Source organism: Chinchilla lanigera, unplaced genomic scaffold (genome assembly GCF_000276665.1).
Source record: "Chinchilla lanigera isolate Chin_1 unplaced genomic scaffold, ChiLan1.0 scaffold00001, whole genome shotgun sequence".
In the NCBI taxonomy this organism is placed as follows: Eukaryota; Metazoa; Chordata; class Mammalia; order Rodentia; family Chinchillidae; genus Chinchilla; species Chinchilla lanigera.
Window position 1 is genome coordinate 10,432,418 of NW_004955402.1, and position 23,110 is coordinate 10,455,527.

General features: G+C 38.1%; 1 protein-coding gene across 1 annotated transcript in view; it reads left to right on the forward strand.

The window, feature by feature from the left end:
* Mib1 (mindbomb E3 ubiquitin protein ligase 1) overlaps positions 1-23,110 on the forward strand; it is a 110,269-nt gene that overhangs the window by 40,110 nt on the left and 47,049 nt on the right. The window contains exons 7-10 of the mRNA XM_005372691.2: positions 5,078-5,261; positions 9,851-9,995; positions 11,791-11,924; positions 18,886-18,993. Of these exons, the coding sequence (XP_005372748.1) occupies positions 5,078-5,261; positions 9,851-9,995; positions 11,791-11,924; positions 18,886-18,993 (571 nt within the window). The remainder of the gene's footprint in view (positions 1-5,077; positions 5,262-9,850; positions 9,996-11,790; positions 11,925-18,885; positions 18,994-23,110) is intronic.

Below are 23,110 nucleotides of genomic sequence, written 5' to 3' on the forward strand. Positions count from 1 at the left end.
ACTTGGATCCTCTTGCAGGCTCCTGGAGGTCTGGGGCTACAGGTGTGCACTGCTACACTGGGCACATACTTTTACCAGCCCTGTGACTTGTGTGTATTCCTCACTTGGTGCCTTTGTAGGTATTACTGGCACAGTGTGGCATTCCTTTCCTCCTTTCATTCCCTCTTCCTTGGATTTAACCCTTCTACATCCTAGGGATCTTGAGTTCATACGCTAATTTAGGGCCCTCCATTGGTCTCCTATTACCAGTTAAAATGGTTATTTGATTTCTTGGTTTCAAGTTTCGTAGAGGCTGTGCTTATGTCTTTTATTTTGGCTCTGAGGACCAATATATGCCTTGTCTACGGGTATGTTTAAATACTTTAAGGTAAAATCAGTCGTTAATTGAATAATTATCTTACTGGCAAGTGTGAATAGAAAAACTAAGGGCTAGTTCTTTAAGGAAGGGGTTTTATGAGAGTAAGAAAAATTAGCATTAAATTGCTTACCTAAGTGTAGAATTAGCTCCAATTGTAGTCAAATCTCAAGGGCACACACAGTCTTACCAATAAATGCAAAAAAGTATATGACAAAAGCTAGTTCTCTGTGATCAAAACACTGAACAGAGTAGGAACAGAAGGGAGTGGCGTCAGCTTGATTAAAGGACCTGATAAAGGCTATCTGAAAACCCACAGATGATAATATCGTACTCAGTGCTGAAACACTGGATACTTCCTCCCCACTCACATTAGAAATAAGGTCCACTTTCCCACTTACGTTCAACATTGTACCCAGAGGTTCTACCCAGGGCAAGAAAAGAAAGAAGAGGATGATGTGAGAGAAGAGAGGATATAAAACTGTTCACAAGTGGTGTGATCTTACACATAGAAAAACCTAGGGAAACCGCAATGCTAGAGTGAGACAGTGTGTTAATGACATAAAGTTAGACATACAGATCAAGGAGTAGGGAGCCTAGAAGTAAGCTCTTGCATTTAACTCAGTTGATTTCTGTTCAGGTCTCAGGGCAGTTCAGTGATACTGAGACAAATGAAATATCCACATGCCAAAGAATGAAATTGCCACACAACCTATACAAGCGTGGAATCAAAATTGATCATTGATCTAACACTTAAGAACCAAAATGTTAAAGTCTTAGAGCAAAACACGTGTAAATCTTCATGTCCTTGAGTTAGATGATGGTTTATAGAGATACAACCCTGAAACAAAAGGCAGGTAGACTACACCTCCTCAAAATTAAAAACTTTCATTTTTTATTTTTTATTTTTTAGTACTGGGAATCGAACTCAGGACCTTGGGCTTGCCAGGCGGGCGCTTGTGCCACTGAGCTATACCCAGCCCAAAACTTTTATTTTCTAAAGGAGACTACCAGGACAATACAGTGACAACTCATGGCATGGGAGAAAATGCTTGGAAGTTATAAAAAACTCTTAAAAATTCAATTGAAAAATGGGCCAGTGGTGAGAACAGACATTTTTTTAGAGAAATTATAGCGATGACCAAAAAACCTGACTTCCTACTTAACTAGGGCTGCTATAACAAGATACAAGATGAACAGAACAAATCACAACACCAAAAAAACCCAAATACTGCAGATGGTTGATAAAACAGAAATTTACTTTTTTATCCTTTTTAAGGCTAGAAGTTACAAATCAGGGTGTCCTTTGGGTTGGCTCTGGTGAAGTCTATCTTTCTGGCTTGTAGATGGCCACCTTTTGTGTCCCCTCATCTGTCTTTTCCTTTGTGTGTATCAGGGAGAACTCTGGTTTCTTACATTTATAAGGATACTAGTACTGCCAGAGTAAGGCCTTATTCGTATTTCCAATCCAGTTCTTTTTTTAAAATTTTTTTTGGGAGGGGGAGGTGGGTTTCCGGTACCGGGAACCGAACTCACGACCTTGCGCTTGCCATGCAGGCGCTGTGCCACTGAGCTAAATCCCCAGCCCTCCAATACAGTTCCGTTGAGGGTTACCGCTTCACTGTATGAATTCTCTGGGAACACGGTTCTGTCCAGAACACTCATGAGAAGATACTCTAGTTATTAAGGAAGTACGAATCAAAGCCACAATGAGATGGTATGATGCTATGACCATGTTCTGTAATGCCTAGAATCCAAATGTCAAATAATAAGTGTTATTGAGGATGTAGAGAAATTGGAACTATCATATATTGCTGGTTGCATTGTAAAATGGTGGAGTCACTGTGGAAAAGTGACTAGCTCAACTTGGTTTTTTTTTTTTTTTTTTTTTTGGTTTTTCTCCGGTACTGGGAACCGAACTCATGACGTTGCGCTCACCAGGCAGGCGCTTTGCCGCTGTAGCTCAACATGTTTAATGTAGACTTATCATATGACCCAGCAGCTGTTCCACTCTCGTATATATACCCAAGAGAATTGAAGTACCTGTGTGCACCCAAAACCTGTACATGACTTTTTGTAGAAGCATTATTCATAAGTGCCCCAAAGTAGAAACAATGCAGATGCCTGTCAGCTGATGGAGTGAAGAAAACAAGGTGTAGTCCTCAAGTGGAGTAGAGTACTGACACCCTCCAACACAGATGGATGTTGGAGACATCTGAGGGGGAGGAGCAAGCCACTCGAGCTTCTCGGAGTGTGGATTTTGTTTGTATAGAATGTCCAGGATAAGCAAATCTACATAAGCAGAAAGTTGATTGCTGGTTCTTCAGGGGCTGGGGAGAAAGTGGTGGCAGGGCGGCTGCTGGTAGGTATGGGTATGTTTACCAAGGGGTGAGGATGAAACCTGGCATGGGGACAGTGTGCAGCTCCGTTATACACTAAAACCATGCAGTCACACAGCTTAAATGGGTGAATACATCTTAATGAAGCTGTTTTTAAAAAAGAGAAAAACCTTTAAAGTTTAGTTCTAGGTCGGGCGTGGTGGCGCGCACCTGTAAACCCAGCACTCGGGAGGCTGAGGCAAGAGGATCATTGCAAGTTTGAGACCAGCCTGGGCTACAAAGTGAGCTCAAGGCCAGCCTGAACTGCAAGCGAGACCCTGTCTCAAATAGAAAAAAAGGTTCTGAGTAGCATGTACTTACATATTTTGTGTTAAATATTCTCTTTATTTTTTGTTTGGAAATGTTAATACAAATTGGTATTAGTTGTGGAATTCTTGTTTAAAATTCTTAATCGGACAGTAGGGTATTACAGTAATATGGAATTTGAGCTCCAGAAAGTAATCTTTTTGTTCTTTATTTAGCGAAGACTATTAATACCTATTCTGTATTAGGTCCTGTGATTGGTAGGATTACATAGCTCGGCTGGTTTCCTGCCGTTAAAGGGCTTATCTTTTAGTTTGGATAAACTGGAAATACCTGCAGTAAAGTGCTGGGAGGAATACAGAAGGCAGATATTTAGGGTATTCTGAAGGCCCAACAGAAAGTGGTCATTTCTAATGGGCAGGTCAGAGAGAACCTACCTCCAGTAAGTTTAGAAGAGGGGGTGGCCCCCACCAGGGAGGGAGTGCTGCAGGCAGACAAAGGAAGAATTAAGCCTGCTGCCGCTCCGGGAGACCTGCAAGTCTGGGTGGGGCGCTGTGGTTGCTAAAACAGAAAATACAGTGTGTGTCTGATATTCCAGTTACTGACGCATATTCCTCTGGGGTACAGGTTGTTGTACACTGTGACCTCTTGGGGTCTTTTATATGCTAATAACCATTTGAATTAAGGAGGAAAATATAAAAAATGCCAAATCTCTAGAAACTTATTAGACAAGAGCACCTTTTTCCTTGGAGTTGAGTGTGGGATTAGGGAAAGTGAGTATTATGTTACACATTGGACTGTGAAGTAGTTTTGTTTTGTTTAGTTTTTTGTGTTTTTGAGACAGGGCCTCACTATGCAGTTCAGGCTGGCCTTGAGCTCACTTTGTTGCCCAGGCTGGTGTTGAACTCACAACGATCCTCCTGCCTCAGCCTCCAGAGGGCTGGGATTACAGGCATGAGCCACCACACCCCGGCTGTTAAGTAGTTATTAGGATGACAGTTTTAAGGTGATAGCAGCATGGAAAAATGCTTATGTACAGTAAGTCAGAATCCACATTTATCTTGATAGAATGATTATAATTATGGAAACTACCCATGCATGGAAATTAAAAGTAGATAATATTTTTACCTATAAAATTGACCATGGTAGGAGAAATGGTAGTCTTTGTAGAGCATTTGGCTCCATCAGAATGGTAAATAAATATATACTTGGATCTAGTAGTTCTTTTAAGAATCTCTGATGGAATACTGACCCCATGTGCACAAAGATGTATGTACAGTGATTACATGTGAATGACAGTTGGGAAGTACTTCAAATGATAGTTCATAGGAGAGTGGTTATGTACCTGGGTGTGTCTGTGTCATTGGAGGGGATAGACTGTTAAACTGAATGAAATAGATTTATATCTGACATTGAAACATCTTCAAGATGCGTTATCTCAGAAAAAAGTAGTAACAGAGTAGTGGGTGTGTGTATAATGATCCCATTTATGGGGAACAACTACCTGGCTTATAAATATCACCCAACATACTGCTAGATCTGTAAGGGTTTATGTGATAGTGTTAATAATGGTTTCTAGTAGTCTAGGTGTGTTTGTATGATATGAAACTTTCACGTTCCATGCTTCTAAAATGTTTGAGTATTTAGCAGTGGGCACATTACTGTTACAATTTTTAAGAACAAATAGAAAATAAGTCTAGAGAAAAGTAAACTAAAACATTAGTATTGTTTTAGGACGGTGAGATTAAGATCAGAATACATTATGAAAAAGAAATGCAAATCACGTAGAATGTAATTTGAAAGGATTACCTTACTCTTTTAGGTTTTCCCTCTACAGTGTTTAAGAATGTCTGACATGGACCGGGCGTGGAGGCGCACGCCTGTAATCCCAGCACTTGGGAGGCTGAGGCAGGAGAATCCTTGTGAGTTCGAGACCAGCCTGGGCTACAAAGTGAGCTCAAGGCCAGCCTGAACTGCATAGCGAGACCCTGTCTCAAAAAGACAAAAAAAAAAAAAAAAAAAAAATTGCCTGACAGTTAAGTAAGTGTGCCTGCTCCTAGCTTTGTCTTTACTTTTGCAGGTGGACCTTTAATCCTGCCGTCCTCACCAAAGCCAACATCGTCCGCAGTGGGGACGCAGCACAGGGTGCGGAAGGCGGCACCTCACAGTTTCAAGTGGGGGACCTCGTGCAAGTTTGTTACGATCTGGAAAGAATTAAACTTCTACAAAGAGGACACGGAGAATGGGCTGAAGCGATGCTACCAGTAAGTACATATCAAACAGTTTGGGCCTAGAGACTGAGCCCATGTACTCTTAATTAAAAGTCAGTTAATTTTAGAAACCAAACTGGCAGATAGATATACTGTGCCTTTTGTTTTCTGATTTATTCCATTTAAATCAACGTGGGAAGGTCCGGAAAAGGTTAGGGTTCATCATGTTGGTAGCTCTGCTGGTGGAGAATGTGTTGCAGAGGCTTCTGCGGTACTTCACTGTGGTGTGATGGGACCCCTGGCGGGTGGCCTCCAGTGGTGCAGGGCCGCCACAGCCTCCTCATGGACTGGCTGGCTGCATAGCAGCAGCTGATCCCCAGAGGGCCCCACAGATGCTAGTGTGGGGTGGCACTGGTAGGGCCTTGCTGAAGACTCAGAACTAACCAGCCAAAGCGCCCATAAGGCAAGGGCCTTGCCTCAAGGAGAAGGAGCTAGAAATAGAAACAAATTTGATGGGATAGAAGTAGTAGGGGCAAAGCAATGGGTGGGTCCAGATGAAAGGGAGAATGAAGAACAGAATAACTTGTTTATAAAGGTAAGTGCAAAAAATGGATGAAAAGTAAAACATCATAATTCAAAATGAGCTAAACGGAATTAAGAAAATGACAAGATATGAAAGAATAAAATAACAGAAATGAGGCAATAGAATTTAGGAAAGAATTAGAAGAATAAAAGTCATTTCAGATGAAAACTAAACTAGAAGCCATATAGCTATCTCTTTAAGAGCCACTGAGGGGCTGGGGGTATAGCTCAGTGGCACAGCATCTGCCTGGCAGGTACAAAATCCTGAGTTCAATTCCTGGTACCAAAAAGAAAAAAAAAGAGCTATGAGAAGGCAAAAGGAAAAATTTAAAATCAAAGATAAAAAGATTCCAAAGAGCTAAGCATAGTTGTGCATGTCTGTAATTTCAACACTCACAAGGCTGAAGCAGGATTGCCATGAGTTCGAGACCAGTATGAGCTACATAGTCAGTTCAAGGCCAGCCTGAACTGCATGGTGAAACCATGTCTGAAAAAGACAAAAACCAAACAAACAAACATTCTGGTAAAATCATTGTGTCTGTAAAGAACAAAAAATACTCTTGGCCACTGAAAAGAAAGACTAAATTATTGGTCTTAAAGGAAACAAAATAATTTTTGCTGTTAAGGAAAAATCTGACCTCAGTGTTTTGTGTCAGAAAACAATGAAATAGCATTTATTTTAAAAATCGATGCTGTGCATGGTGGCACACACCTATAATCCCTTCACTCGGGAGTCTGAGGCAGGAGTATCCTTGGGAGTTCAAAACCAGCCTGGGCTACAAAGTGAGTTCAAGGCCAGCCTGAACTGCATAGTGAGACCCTGTCTCAAAAAAACAAAACAAAACAAAAACCAAAACAAATCTGTAGGAAAATGTAAAAAGGTTACATGTTGATATACAAATTCAGGAAATCTACTTTTCAGAAACCTCTTAGTAGTCTACTAAAGAATGTATTTCAGAAAACTCAAATGACTGGAGTGATATCAGCTGATCACAAAATAATGTATTTGTTGTACTAAGATTAAACAATTTTTTTTTTTAAAGGAAAGGCTAGTGTATTTAATGGCTGTGTTCTCTAACAATGTAACATACACCTGTCAGGAAATGAAATGGGAATAGAAACTACAAAAAATTGAATAGGCTGTTCGATTGCTTTTTAGTTAACTAGGATGGTAAGGGGGACACTTGAATTATTAGTTTCAGTGTTGCATGTACTAGAGAACATACACACATATATGTGTATTTTTAAAAAAGAAAGAATAAGAATGTTTATACACACATGTATGTGTTTATGTAAGGTTTTAATACAAATAGCTACTAGGACAATAGAAATTTTATATTAAAACAGTGGAAGAATAAACTATGAAATTAAGAAAGTAACCTATAGTAAAAGAGAATAGGATAAAAGCAGAGGAAGGGAGATATCTTTCACTATGTCTTGTTTTATAAATTTGATGTGAAATTATATACATTTTATATAATAGTACAAGACAGAAATTTACGAAGACGACTTTGAAAAGTGGAAAAGAAAATGAAGCAAAAACTAAATGTGTTTCCTGTTGGTGTAAACCAAGAAAAATCCTAAGTGATTTTTTGAACACAGTAATTTGTTTTTGGGTTGTTAGCGGAGAAATATACCTTAAAGAACTGCTTGGAAAAGAAATACTTAATTTTCAGAAATCTTATTATAAAATGGCAGTGTTGATACTGTTCTGAATTTTTTTTAATGTGGTAAAAAGCTAATGAGCACTTATGTGATAGTTCCAATTCTGTTATCCCCAGTGACCTTGAGAACCAGAACCATCAGAGTGGGAAAAAGGTACAAAAATAATATAGAAGTGAAATAAAAACACTACTGTTAAATTTGAATTGGAAGAGTATTTGAATTCATGACTTATTTCATCTTTAAAAGCTTAACAAAATAAAAAATGCTCAAAGCTAAACCAAACAAAACCAAAATCCTATTTCTTGGTATTGTCCATGAAAAGGCCTAAATTGATCAACATTCTAGTGATAGTAGGCAACATCAGTACCGAGGTTATGGTCTTCAGATAGTCTTACCCTTAGTAAAGAATCAAGGCTCTTTGGGGAGGTGGACAGTTGTGGCTCTTTGGCAAGAAGTGAAGAAGACAGGCCCCATGCCAGACAGCAAGAAGGCTGTGAAAGATTTCTGGGACCGTGTTTGAAGAGTTAGTAGCCAACTGAAGAGTTTCTCACTGACCAAATGCATACTCAGCTACACCAGTTAACAAAATTCAGATCATAAGAAACCTCATAGGTCAAATAATGCTGTTTCTTCAACATACAATTTGCAAAGAAAAAATACATATGAACTTTGTTTGGATCTTCATCGAAACTTTAAAAAGTGATCTCATTTATGACATGATTGGAAATTTAAAACATTGATACTTTATATTGTATGTTAGACAACTGTTGATGACTTTGAGTTGACAGCAGATAGTATTACAGCTGTGTTAGGGAATGATTGCCCAGTGTTACAGGTGATACTGAAATAGTACGGGAGTGGAGAATGGGTAGGGGATAGATGAGACAAGACTGGCCATGAGCCAATTATGATTTTAACTGCTTGATGGCTAAGTGAGCTTCAGTGTTTTGCTCTCCACATTTGTTTGCAGTTTTCTGTGGTAAAACGTTAAAGGAGGGAAAAAGAGAATAGTGTCACAGAGCTGAAGATCCTGATGAAAGACTGCAAGTGAAAACGTTACTCAGAAGTTAGATATTAGAATTTGGTGTATGTAACAGAGGATAGGGCTAAGTAGGTAGAGAATCATTCTTTAGTGCTTTTGGAAAAAAGGTGATAATTTTTATAATGGATTGAATTTTCAAGAAAGAAGAGTGAAAAACTAAGGAAAAAATTTTGGGACAATGATTCAGTTTAGGGATCTGAAAAAGGAAAAGGAGTACGTCAGTAGAGAAAGGGAAGGAAGTGGTGGAAAGATTACACTATCATCCAAAAAATCAAGGGGATAGTTTCAAGAAATCAGAAAAATCAGAGGAAAAACTAAGGACAGTTTTCCCCCCCGGTTTAGGAAGTAATTGAACGTTACTGCTGTTCTTATCAGTTACCCACTATTGTGATTTGGTGTTCATCAGAGATGGGTTTTGGACTTGAGTTAAAATAGGCTTAATAGTATTTGTTTCAGGATTTTGTGTTCAGGTGAGTTCATACATTTAGAGCTCTTAGAACATTGTCTGCTGCCTGGTAAGAGTTGTTCCTGCTGCTGCTGCTGCTTGTGGTCTGCACCTGACTGTCCTGCTATTTCAGTTTAGTAATTGCACGGTATTTCTGCATCCTGTTGTGGAACTGGGGGATTATAGTGTTACTTTGTTTTAATTTTTATTTTTTTTGGTACTGGGAATTGAACTCAGGACCTTGCGCTTGCCAGGCAGGTGCTTATGTCACTGAGCCATATCCTCAGCCCCTGTAGTGTTATTTTAAAAGGATGTAAAAGTAGATGTAGTTCGAGCCCTTTGGTATTAAATGATTTTTCTTTAGAAATCAGACTTCCTGCTAGGGATTTAGCTCAGCGGCACAAGCACCTGCCTAGAAAGTGCAGGGTCTTGAGTTCGATTTCCGGTGCCAAAAAAACCAGAAAACCCCAAACAAATAGACAAATACAAAGAAATCAGACTTGCTTTTCGTAGGGTATATTGATGATTGATTTTGAACTACTTCACTTGCAAGTTCTCAAATGTATCTCAAGGGGTTAAAAAAAGGAGAGTTGAATATCAAAATAAATTGTTATGAACTTTATGAAGTAGATACAGTTTATAATCATATTCTTGTGGAAGTGGAGTGGTAATTATTAAATGTTTTAATATAGTATATTAAATATTTAAAATATAAGTATTTTAATATAGTATTAAAATATTTTTAAAAGGTACTCTTTAAAGTTTATAACTAATAACTAATCTATTAGAATATGGTTATCCTTCAAAAGTTTTAAAATTACAAGTAAAATCAATACTTTGTAAGAACTAATGATTGATTTAATGATATGTACCTTAACCTTGGAAACATGAATCTAATTTTTTTTTAAGACTTTAGGTAAAGTTGGCCGAGTACAACAGATTTATTCTGACAGTGACTTAAAGGTGGAAGTGTGTGGAACATCTTGGACATATAATCCAGCAGCAGTTTCCAAGGTGGCATCTGCAGGATCAGCTATCAGCAATGCCTCTGGCGGTAGGTTTCACATTATGTGTCTTTAAAAGTAATAGGGTTTACCTTAGAACCTTTGCTGATGCCCTAATTTCCTTGTGAAGATAATGCTGTGTGTGTGCCTTACTTTCTCCCACATTACACAGGCTTGCTTGAATGTTGATCAGTTTTTTAAACTTTCACTGAAGGGTTTTTTTCTTTTTCTTTTCTTTCATGGTGATCCTTTATCGTGGCTGAGGTAATCCCTTTAAAAGTTCCATAAACATGTGTTTTTTCTTGGGTATACCAGAGCCTTCTCTATATCAAGCCTGACATACCTGAAATTCAACATTATTTTCACTGGTCAGAATTTTTGTTTTCTGCAGAGAATCATCGCTTTCTTAGAATGCTTTATTATATATTTCCAGCAGTCTTGGTAGCAGATGCCTTTCTTCCTGGAGAGTTTTACCTATCAGCCCTATTTTTTTCTTGTCATTTAATAAATTACTACCCCTGCCATATGAGTAGAAGACCGTGTTAAAATATGCACTCTCCGGGTACTTGGATAGACGTTTTAGCCAAAGCCAGTCCTGCCTGTGCTCCAGCTTTATGTACACAGACTTAGTTCCTTTGACAACATATTACATGTTTCTGTGTGTACACTGTTACCATGCAGGAAAGAAGATAGACTCGTAACTATAAGTGGAAAGGTAAAAAAGGAAAATGTTAGGTGGTCTCCGTTTTATTTTTGCATTACTTCCTACTTTCTCTGCTTTTTTCTCTTCATCTGTAGTTTGCTAGTGCGCTAAAGTTTAAGTAGTGTTTATTTTCTGTGTGGAGGTTAGATGGCATCACACTCGGTGACCACAAGGTATAAAAATGAAGGATAAGTAATTTTCTACTCAGTAATGTGGATGAGGCCCATTGTGTGATTTGTTCCTTGCCTCAGTTTGTGACTTCTTCACTTTCCATTAAGTACTCCAGGAGTTAAGGGGTAGAATTTGGTAGCTGTATTGACTGATATTATTTAGGGGGAAAAATGTTATGAAAGGGTTCTATATCTGTTCCTAGGTAGTTCTTGTTTTTTTCAAAAGTAGTCAGTTGGCTGGGCATGGTGGTGCCTACTTATAATCCCAACACTATGGGAAGCTAGCTGAAGGGATGGCAAGTTTGAGCCCAGACTGGGCAATTTAGTGAGACCCTGCCTCAAAATAAAATATGAAAAAGAGGGCTAAAGTTCATTGTGAAAGTCCTGGGTTCAATGTCTAGTATCACATACACACACAGAAAATCAGTTGGCATTTAATGAAGTATGTTGTTAGCATTTAGGTGTCCATTTTCAACTAAAAATCTATGTGCTTCTGAAACATATCCCCAAATAGTAATACTCCTAAAGTAGATATCCAGCAATTGTTACTTTTGAATAATAATCATTGAGATGTTGAATTATTCTAAGGTCGGTAGTATGAGCTCTCAGAGCCATTGTGGTATGCTTAAAACCCAAAAGAAAGTTTGTACTTTTGTGGTAGGCCCACCCTGCTGTGTTCACTCATAATATCATTGGTGCAGTTTCTGAATTATTAGTAACGTTGCTTTCTTCTATAATTATAACTTGAAATACATAAATTGAAGAAAATGTAGACTTCTTGGGCTTGAATCTGATGCAGCTTGACATAGAAGTGGTTATAACTTATGTGGGTAGGTATCTGTAGCACAATACGAGAATAATACTAATGATAGAAATAATAAAGCAGATTATAGGGATATGGGTAATGCTTATTTTGTGGTAGTTAGGGTTGGAGACCCTCCTGTATTAACAGCTTTATTTGATGCTTTGCAGAAAGACTCTCTCAGCTCCTGAAGAAATTATTTGAAACTCAAGAATCTGGTGATCTCAATGAAGAACTGGTTAAGGCTGCTGCAAATGGAGATGTTGCTAAAGTGGAAGATTTGCTAAAAAGACCGGATGTGGATGTGAGCATTTTAAAATTATTTCTAAACATACACAAAAACAGAAGAGTATAATGAACCTTACATTCAGCAATTGAGATTTTACCATATTATTGAATAATTATTAAGATTGTGCCACATGTGTCTCATCTATTCATTCTTCATTTTTTTTTCTGAAGTATCTGAAGCAGGCACCAGTCATCATTTGCAAGTGTGTATTACAAAAATACTCATTTTCTTATTTAACTCTGTGACCTTTTATATTTTATTACTGATTTGCATTTAGACTTTTAAGTGATTAGTGTTCTCTTGGGAGGTTTAATGAATTTTTCTCCTAAATGTCATTGTATGACATCTTTTAAAGTACTTAGTAAATTTTATAAGCTATTTTTAATCTTGTTTTTAATCTAAATTTTTTGCCCTCTTCTATGAAAGTTGACCATTTCACAATTTTAAATGATGGTGAGTTAGTGGTCATATTTCTTGTGATTGCTCATAGGTTATGCTGTAATTTTGCCTTTCACACAAGCCATATATATATTTTTTATTGTTTAAAGATGTTTCATTTGGCTGCTCTTCCTATTTTGTAGTATTACATTTCACTTTGACATATTTGTAAACTTTTTATATTTATGTATATATGTATGTATGAATGTATTTATTTATTTAGTTAGTTAGTTAGTCTTTGTGAGACACGGTCTTGCTATGCAGTTCAGGCTGGCCTTGAGCTCACTTTGTAGCCCAGGCTGGCCTGGAACTCACAACGATCCTCCTGCCTCAGCCTCCTGAGTGCTGGGATTACAGGCGTGCGCCACCACACCCAGCCTGTAAACTTTTTAAAAATGTTCTTTGGCTATATCTCTGGGCTTACAATGATCACATTCATCATAGAGAATTTGTACCTGCACTTGATAAAACTTTTTTTTTTCCATCTTCCTACCCTCCCTTAAACCCCTCCTCCCTTCCCCACTTACAAAGAATGAGCCATATTTTGTACAGGCTGTATATTTTGATTGTGACTAGTCATTGTGCTTGGGCTGTGTCATTGGTACCATGCTGACACCAGTGTTACATACAGTGCCATCAGGAGGTTGTACTTAGAGTGGCAGTTTGAATCATCCTCATTATGTTGAGCTTTTCTGCCGCTCCTTTGTGGCTTATTTTTAAGTATGCTGGAGTTTGAAGATCACATCTGTCATTTTAAGATGTTAATGTCTTGCTTCTCCTGTAAATTCATGCAGCTTTTTACCTTTATCAGAGATCAGTTGCACCAACCCAACACAGTGATTTCAGGATTTGTAATGAGATGAAGCAAACATAATTTGTTTCAGATACTGAAATACCAAATGTTTCTTGTGTTTGAAAGGTAGAGTTGGGGGCTGGGGATGTAGCTCAGCGGCAGAAGTGCCTGCCTGGCAAGCACAAGTTCCTGAATTTGATTCCCGGTACCAAAAAATAAAAACAAACAAAAATGAAAGGTAGAGCCAGACTTCCACATTATATTCAGTGAGGCAAGTTTATATTTTATTACATTTAAATTTTTCCTTCATTTACTGGTTTATATTAAAAATACTTTTGAGCATGCTTTCACATATATTTTTTACTTGATCAATATATAACTTTTAAAATTTATTCTTTAACTAATACATAAAAACATAAAAATTGTACATATTTATGTGGAATTATGTGGTGTTTTTTCTATTGTTTTGATGAATACAGTACACTGTTGTTACCTATGGTCACTACTGTGAAAAGCATACTAGAAATTTTTAGTGCTGTGTACAATTTAATACCCATCTAACAATCACTCTGTTCTCAATCTCTGTGAGATCAGCCTTTTAAGATTCCTCATATGAGTGATATCATGCATTACTTATCTTTCTGTGCCTGGCTTATTTCACCTAATAAAATGATCTGTAGTTCCATCCATATTATTACAAGTGGCCAGATGTTATTTTTTGTGGCTGAGTAGTATTTCATTGTGTATTCCTTTGCTGTGTACACTTATTAGAAGGGCTTGCTCCTTGTTCGTTCTTGTTGGAGGCTTAGATCCCCTGTCCCTAATCTGCTAAGTCAGTTGTACTTGTTCATCTGCTTTCAAGCTTCTGTTGAGAGAGAGAAAGAGAACGTCTTGTTGTGTGTGTATTCATGCTGTTTTCTTTGTTTTTAATTATCTTTGTAAGTTGAGGCTTAAAAAGAGTAAGACGCCAGGAAGTAATGAAAACATTAATATATAAAAAATTTTCATGCTACTTGAAAACTATAGTTTCTTTCTTTCTTTTTTGGGGAGGAGGCACAGGGTCTCACTGTTGTCCACGCTGGCCTTGAACTCACTGTGTAGCCTAGGCTGGCTTTGAACTCACAGCAATCTTCCTGTGTCAGCCTCCTGAGTGCTGGGATTACAAGTGTGTGCCACCATGCCTAGCAAAACTATAGTTTCTAGTGGATTTTTTTCACTTTAGTTTTCCTATTTTTCATAGCATCGTCCTCCTTTTTTTTAAAGATAAGAAGTGTTCTTGAACATCTTTAAGTGAAGATTTCTCCTCAGTGTTTTCTTTTAATTGGTTTCTTCCACACTGTTTTGTCTTTTTTGTTTTGAATTATTGTGTTGATCCTTTTTTTTACATTTGAGTCAAACCTCTGGTTTTTGTTTATTTGTTCATATTTAAATAATATATTAAAAAGGTGAGAGGCACAGTGTGATGGCCCAGCTTCTAGGAGCCTGAGGCAGGAGGGTCTTGGGCAATTCAGTGAGACCCTGTCTTAAAATAAAGGCTGGTGATATAGCTCAGCGTGAAGGCCTGGGGTTCAGTGCCCAGTGCCGGGGAAAGGTTGCTGGGTTCTCCCTTTGTGTGGGACTCTGACTGACTGCATTGTGATGATAGCTAAATAGAGCTCGAGGGATCTTCAGATGCCATCCTTCAGGGGTCTGTTCTCTGCAGCAGTTATGTTTTTACAGAGCAAGATGCCTCCTTTTTCCTGTCTGGAGACCGAGAGGCAGCTAATGCTCTGTTTTGAGTTTGAGGACTGCACCTGGAATGTGGTGTTATGTGTCAGACTTAGCTTGATAACCCTCTGAAGACATTTGTTTTTGAGCAAGGTGTCTTAGTTACTTTCTCATTGCTGAGACAAAATACCTGACCCCAACAAGTTAAGGGAGGAAAGGTTTATGTACCTCACAGTTTGTGTGGGTTTCAGTCCATAATCAGCTGGCTCCAAGGCAGGGCAGCATGGCAGAGGGCATCGCAGAGGAGAAACAGTTCATGGTAGAGCAGGCAGAAGGCAGTGAACAGCAAGCAAAAGCAGCCTGGTTTTCTGTCCCTTTCTATGCCATCCAGGCTACAAGCCTGTTGATAGGTGCCACCCAGACCCAGGTGGGGCTTCCATTATCTACACACTTAATCCCAGTACCACACCTTAGTCCACGTCCACACACACACCAGTCCAGCCATTTTAAACCTCCCCACCTGTGGTCACATAAGGCTTGGTGAGACATCTAGATACAAACCGTAAGAGTAGGTGTCTTTGTGACCCAAGTTGACCTCAAATTTGAGATCCTTCTTTCTCAGGTTTCCGAATAGCTAGTATTACAGACCTCTACAACTGTACTTGGCTTTTGTTCACCTTCTGATGTGCTTGTATTTGTAGGGGTTTAGTTTCTTCCTAAGTTCTCTGTGTTCTTGAAGACTTTGGCTTCGTCTTCCTATAAAGTTGTGACTCTTAAGCCTCATTGTTGACCTGATTGGCGTGGACACAGTCCAGGGGTGGTGAAGCGCACTTCTGGGTGGTCATGGCCGTGTGACCTGGGGTACTATATGTGGTCCCTGGCTCTTCCTCTGTGGTGCTGTTCCCTTCCTCTGCTCTTGGCCTGTCATGAACAGGTAGTTTTGGCCTGCTTCCTTCCACCGTAATGCTTCTGCTGTTGAGCCAGTTGATCCTGGCCAAAACCCTTTGAAGGCATGAGCCATATCAGCCATTTCCTCCTTTTAGGTGTGGGTGTCGGGTGTTTGGGCCGAGCAGCAGGAGAGCTGACTAATACAAAAGTCAGTCAGTGCTTCCCTGTCTGTTACTTTTTTTTCACAAATGTGTTGCCTTTTCTTTCCTGTGGTGGTAATTTCCTTTTCCCTTTGGCTTTATAAATGTTCACATTTTAAATTATTTTGCTATCATTTTAGTGTGGTCCTAGAAAGGATACCATCTATAATCATCTGTGGTTGTAGGGATGGGAGTCAAAGGACTAGGATTAGGGAATTGCATTAGCCCTTGGGTGTGCCCACAGGTAAGTTTAATGTGAGTACTCAGTGTAAGTGAAGATAGGTTGGAAATGACTGCTTTATGATATAATAGTTGTATATAGCTATGTGGCTTACCATTTATGTATCATTCATTGTAGCTTCCAGAGTTGGTGTTTGTTATATTTATTGAATTGAATTTTTTTATACTGTAGTGTCTAATAACTTCTCCAAAAGTTTTTCATTCACCTCAGTGCTTTTTTTTTAAATTAATTACATTTGTTGGCACATAGTAATATATGTAATGATCACATTCATCATAGGGAGTTTGTTCCTGTACATGAAATACTTTGATTCTTCTTTTGCTCCCATTCCCCTCCCCTCCCCTCCCCTCCCTTCAGCCTGTCTTCCTCTCCTTATTTATGCAAGCTTTGTTTCCATTTTTTTCCTTCTAAATTTTTTTCTTTGCCCTTCCATCTTTTCCCCCATCCCCTCCTGAGTTCCCCTTCCCATGTGAGCATTTTCTTCCTGTTTCACAGTGTCTGTTAATATATTTTGATCCTTATTTACACTTGGGTTTCTCACACCAGAGGAAACAGTGCAATATTTACACGTGTCTGATTCATTTCACTTAGAACTTTTTTATGTTGCAAGGTGCATCCATTAAGCTAGAAATGTCTCGAGCTTTTCCTTCTTTATGGCTGAGTAGTACTCTGTTGTATAACAAAAACATGCCTTCTTTTCCCATTCATTGGTTGATATGCATTTGGGCTGTTTCCAAGATTTGCCTATTACAAACTGTGCTGCCATAAACATGGGTGTGTATATATCACTGTGGTATAATGTTTTAAATTCTTTAGGGAAGATACCTAGAAGGGGAATAGCTGGGCCAAATGGAACCTGTAGTTTTAGTTTTTTGAAGAATCTCCACACTGATTTCCACAGTGGCTGTAGCAGTCTACACTCCCGCCAACAGTGGTGAAGGGTCCTTTTTCCCCACAGCCCCGCCAGCATTTGTTATTGGTTGATGTCTTGATGATAGCATTCTTTCTGTATAAGTACCACACCTTACCCGATTGTGCCACAGGAGCTCCAATAGCCATTCTTTCTGGAATGAGATAGAATCTCGGCATTGTTTTTTTCAGCATTGTTTTAATTTGCTTCTCTCGAATGGCTAGTGATATTGAACATTTTTTCATATATTTACTTGCTGTTTGTACTTCTTCATCTGAGAAGTGTGTATTCACTTAAGATGCCCATTTTTGGATTGGGCCTTTAAATTTGGGGATATGATTTTCTTGAGTTCTTTATATATTCTGTATATTAGTCTTTGAGGAACAGCTGACAAAAAGTCTTTCCCACTGTGTGGATTGTCTCTTCATCCTGATGATTTCTTTTGCTGTGCAAAAGCTTTTAAGCAAGATGTGAATTGTTGATTCTTTATAATATTTCTCATGTGATGGGGTTTTGTTCATAAAGTCTTTGCCTACCTCTATGTCTTCAAGAGTTCCACTTATTCTCCCAGCAAATTCAGTTGCATAGCTGGGTATAAAGTTGGCACTTAGAAATCAATAGTATTCCTGTGTACAAACAACAGACTTACAGAGAAAGAAATTAGCAAAACCACACTTTTCACAGTATCACCAAAAAAGTGAAATACTTAGGAATCAGTCTAACAAAGGAAGTACAAGATCTTTATGTTGAAAACTATAGTACTCTGAAAAAGGAGATTGACGGGGTTATTAGAAAGTAGAAAGCTATCTCTTGCTTTGGGTTAGGAAGAACCCACATAGTGAAAACGGCCATTCTCTCAGAATTGCTGTGCAGATGTAATGCAATCCTGATCAAAATACGAATAGCACACAAACTTCACAGAATTAGAAAAAACAATCCTAAAATTTATTTGGAACCAGAAGAGACGTAGAGTAGCAAAAGCAATTCTGAACAACAAAGGGGAGGCAAGGGGCATCATGATAGTCCCTGACTTGAAATTGTGCTACAAAGCTGGGGCTGGGGATTTAGCTCAGTGGCACAGCACCTGCCTGGCAAGTGCAAGGTCGTGAGTTCGATTCCCGGTACTGGAAAAAAACCAAAAAACCAAAAAATAAATAAATAAGTACACTACAAAGCTACATAGTAAAAACAGCATGGTACTGGGGAAAAAAACAGACCTGAGGATCAGTGGAACAGAAGATAAGATGCAGAAACAAGTCCAGACACATGCAGACACCTTATCTTTGACAAAGGGGCCAAACGCCTTCACTGAAAGAAAGATTGCCTCTTCAGTAAGTGGTGCTGGAAAAACTTGCTTTCCACATCCCAAGTTCTAAAATGAGACCTATGTCTTTCCCCATGAACTAAACTAAAATAAAAATGGATCAAATATCTAAATGTTAAAACCTTAGTGCTTTTTTTTCATTTAACCATGGTTTCTGAGATTTAATAATCCAAAAAAGTACATGTGTACTATATACAAAATTAACTTCCCCTCCCTCTTTCATTCCTTCTTTCAACTTTATAGACTGGCTAAACCTTTCACAGCTCTTTCAATACAGAAACTCCATTTAAAAAATTCTTGCCCTTCTGTAAATTAAAGTGTTTCTGTTTCTATATTGTTATCTGTGGAGCATCAACTTAAATTATTCTCATGGAATTATACAGTGTACTAGATTTAAGCCTTTACTGTGTGTGTATATTGGGTCTTTCTGATTTGTGATGTATGTTCATTTTTTTTTAAACTTTTTTGAATTTAGGTGAATGGACAATGTGCTGGCCACACAGCTATGCAAGCTGCTAGTCAAAATGGACACGTTGATATTTTGAAGTTACTTTTGAAGCAGAATGTGGATGTAGAAGCAGAGGTAACTAAATTAAACTTAAAAAAAACATTTAAAGTACAGGTTACTATCCTGCAGATAAATTTGTATGAGGTAGATTTTCATTCTTGAAATTTAATATTCACCTAATGCTTGTCTGATTGAAAATGAAAATTTGACAAAAGACAGCTTAAAACATTTCTTTGTTTTCTGTGAGCTCTTTGTTTTAACCATGTCTCTAGGTGAAAATGTGGGTTTGAGCTTTTTGTCACTGTGGTGGAAGCATTGTGCTCTTGGGAGAAACAAGGGTTCGCCCAAGAGCTAGGGATATTGAGGAAAGGGGACCTTAAACCCCCGAGTCAAGGTCTTTCCTGACCTCTGTGATACTTAGAGGCCTGGCTTTGAGGGTCTTTTGTTGTTGTGTCCGTGACTGAATTGAGATTGCCTAGTCTTATTTCTTGACCTTAATGTGGATCTTTGAAGAGTTTTCAGTGTGTGTGTGTGTATGCACGCACTTATTTTAACTTATAGTCTTACAAAAGGAAAATAAATATTTGTTGTATCTTTGAAGTATCAGTTGGAAATCTGTATATATGTATGATATAAAGAATACTTTGTTTTTTTAACTATAATCCCTTTATTAAAATGTTAGGATTATTTCAGTTGAGTGCAAAGTTATTTAGAGTAAGTTAGAGTGTAGCAAAATTAGACTAGACAGGCTGAGACAGTATTGTCTTCAGACTCGTGTGGGAGAGTTTAAAGACTTGAATCGTCCAGAGCTAAATAGGTGGATCATATTATTTTTACTCATTATAAACATTTTGACACGTTTGAAAAAAATGTGTTTTTCTAGTGTTCTGTTAGTTTTGTTTTTTTTTCTCTAATTGTATGTATTTTGTTGGATAGCTCCTAAAGAGCTTATGGTGTATTAGGAATAAATAATTCATCTTTGATGTTGGAATTTTTTTTGCCCAGAAAGAGCTTGAATTTTAGATTAGCATATTAGATATCTATGAACTGCATGATCATTTTATTTATTTATTTATTGGTACTGGCAATCAATCTCAAGTCCTTGTGCTTGCCAAGCAGGCACTGTGCAGCTGAGCTGTATACCTGGCCTATTTATTTTTTGAGACATGGTCTTGTTACGTAGTTCAGGCTGGCTTTCAACTCACTGTATAGCCTACGCTGGCCTTGAATTTGGGGCAATCCTGCCTCAGCCTCCTGAGTTCTGGGATTACAGGCATGCACCACCACCCTCAGCTTATAATAATTTTATTACAGTGATATTTTTATAAATGGGATATATAATTGATTCATTTTGCAGTAGTCATTTTTAAGTTACATCTTTCTTGGCTGTGAATTTAGGAACTCAAATGTATGCTACAAGGTTATTTTGATAGTTCAAGAAAGACAAGGTAATTTTAGCATTTTGTAAACGGAAGGCAACTTTGTTTTGTTATTATCTTAATTTGATTTTACAGAGTGGAGTGTTTGCTGACCTGATTATCTGAGTTTTTAAATTTAATGAGTCCAGAAAGTATAATATCAACAATTACTAAAATACCAAAGCTCTTTTGATTATAGCCACAGAGGCAAAGGCTGAAAATCCATTTATTTTTGCCTAATTTTTAAAAATGCTTGCTTTCTTGTTTAGAAAATGATCACTGAAACTGGTAACACAGGGACCCCTGAGTAGAGCTGTGGGTTACACTCAGGGCTCTGCAGAATAGGCTATGCCTGTGAGTGGGAGCAAGGTTGGCATTGTTTTTCAAGAGTAAATTTCCTTTTTTCCTACTTACTTGAATTAAAATATAAAACAAATAGGTAATACTGTACATGTGTAAGGTTGGAGTTGGGTGAGACCAGGTGTTTGTAAATAATGTATCTTTGGTTCTGCAAACTATGTTAACTAGAAAAGGGAGATTGGAGGAGACTTTCATTACACTCTTCATTTGTGTGTTTATTCTGTTTCTTCTCTTTTAAAAATTATTGTAGCCGGGCATGGTGGTGCATGCCTATAATCCCAGCACTTGGGAGGCTGAGGCAAGAGGATCGCTGGGAGTTGGAGACCAGCCTGGGCTGCAAAGTTAGTTCAAGGCTAGCCTGCTCTACATAGTGAGACCCTACCTCAAAAAACTTACATTAAAAAAAAAAAAGGTGACAAGATAGTAGTTCCTAGGCTGGGGATATAGCTCAGCAGTACAAGTGCTTGCCTGGCAAGGGCAAGGTTCTGGGCTCGATTCCCCGATACCAAAAAGAAAAAAAAAAGGCAGTAGTTCCTGTCTTTATCTAGTCAGTGGTAGTGAATTGATGTTCCCCCTTTTTAATAGAAAGGTAACCATACAATAAATTTTGAAATTGTAGTAGGAAGAAAATCCAGGTTGGAAGTGAGGACTATCTTAAGGTTCTGATATACTGAAATGTGTAACTATGTAGGTAGGTAGATTACTTTTATGTGTATCTCTGTCTCTGTGAGCTTGTTTTTTGGGATGTTTTAATAGAGTGCTGCTTAGAAACCTAAGAGTTGAATCTTTTTTTTTTTGGTACCGAGAATCAAACTCAGGACCTCACGCTTGCCAGGCGGGTGCTGTGCTGCTGAGCTAACTCCTCAAGCCTAAGAGTTGGATGTTAAATCTTACATGTAGTTAACTTGGCAGTTCCTTCATTCTCAAGATTGATGGGTAACAAAAACTAACCATATTCAGCTGGAAATGTTAATTAGGTAGGAATTTCCCTCAGTCTATTTTCTACTTTTTTTTTTTTTTTTTGGTTTTTCTCCGGTAGCGGGAACTGAACTCACGACCCTGCACTTGCCAGGCAGGCACTTTGCCGCTGAGCTAAATCCCCAGCCCCTGTTTTCTACTTTTAAGAATGATTGTCTGCTGTTGTGGATTCCTGCATACGTGATTCAACCTTTTTAATATCTGAGAAAATAGATAAACATAAAAACTTTGAATTTGGTAGCTGTTTTGAATGATTTATTCATCTGTGTTAAATTTGTTTAATCACAGCAATATGCACTACTGCTCTGCAAAGTAGTTCAGAAGATCCTGAGTGCCATATGGACTTTTGGACCCCTGCAGAATTTAGGGAGTGCAGAGGTGCTGGCCTCCTGGATTGGGACTCACTGCTCAGGAGCAAGTCCTGCTCCCTAGTGTTGGGGCGCTGCAATGACACAAAGACGGTGCCCTTATAACACTCTCCTCTGTCCACAGCCACCTCTGCCTCTGCTAGGGTGATGAGACTTCTTTGGGGATGAACTATGAGCTATATATATTCCCTTCATGTGCAGTTGAGGCTTTTTTTTTTTTTTTTTTTTTTCCAACTGTAGTTTCTAGGGCCAGGGGTGTAGCTCAGTGGTGTGGTGCCTGCCTGGCAAGCATGCGGTCCTGAGTTTGATTCCCAGTGCCAAAAAAAAAAGTTTCTGACTTCGATTTTTAAAACAATTGAAGCAAGTAGATATTTCCTGCTCTCTCACCTCTTCAGAAATATGCCTAGCCCAGAAGGTATGGAAAACCAGTTTGATTCCTCTGAGACTGTTGGAAATTTAGGTGTATGGAATTTACTTACGCTTCATTTTTGTCTTTTAAAGGTATTTGTTTTCCCAGTTATGTAGAAAAGTGTGTTTTTATCACTTCACCATAACCAGTATTACCATGTTGATGTAGTTTCCTCCTTAAAGCTAATTGAGACGCTACTGTTAGACATTGTTTATTTTATTTTATTTTTTTCATGTGCAAAATAACTTATAGCGTTATCTAGGTTGGCATTATTATCACAGTGAATTTTCTTCTTTCTCAGCAACGGTGACTCCAAGATGGTTAGGGTAATAGATTTTCGAAATTAAAATCTCATTTTGTGTTTACTTTTGTTTTTAAAGGTACATGTTAACATTATAGTCATATTTACACAGTTTTGAGACATACTAAGTGATCATTGTGGCTTTCTTTACAATATTTGGCAAAAAGCTACCTCCCCAAAATTGTTGAACAATATTATGACTTAATGGTTAAATTGATGATAGTTTAAATTCTCATTTTACTGAGAAATATAAAAATACATTTAATAGTTAATGCAGAGCTGTAAGAATAACAGTGCTTCATTTTTGTTTTCTGCCCTATTATGCACACTTAACACGTGCTTCTTAGAATAAACTGCC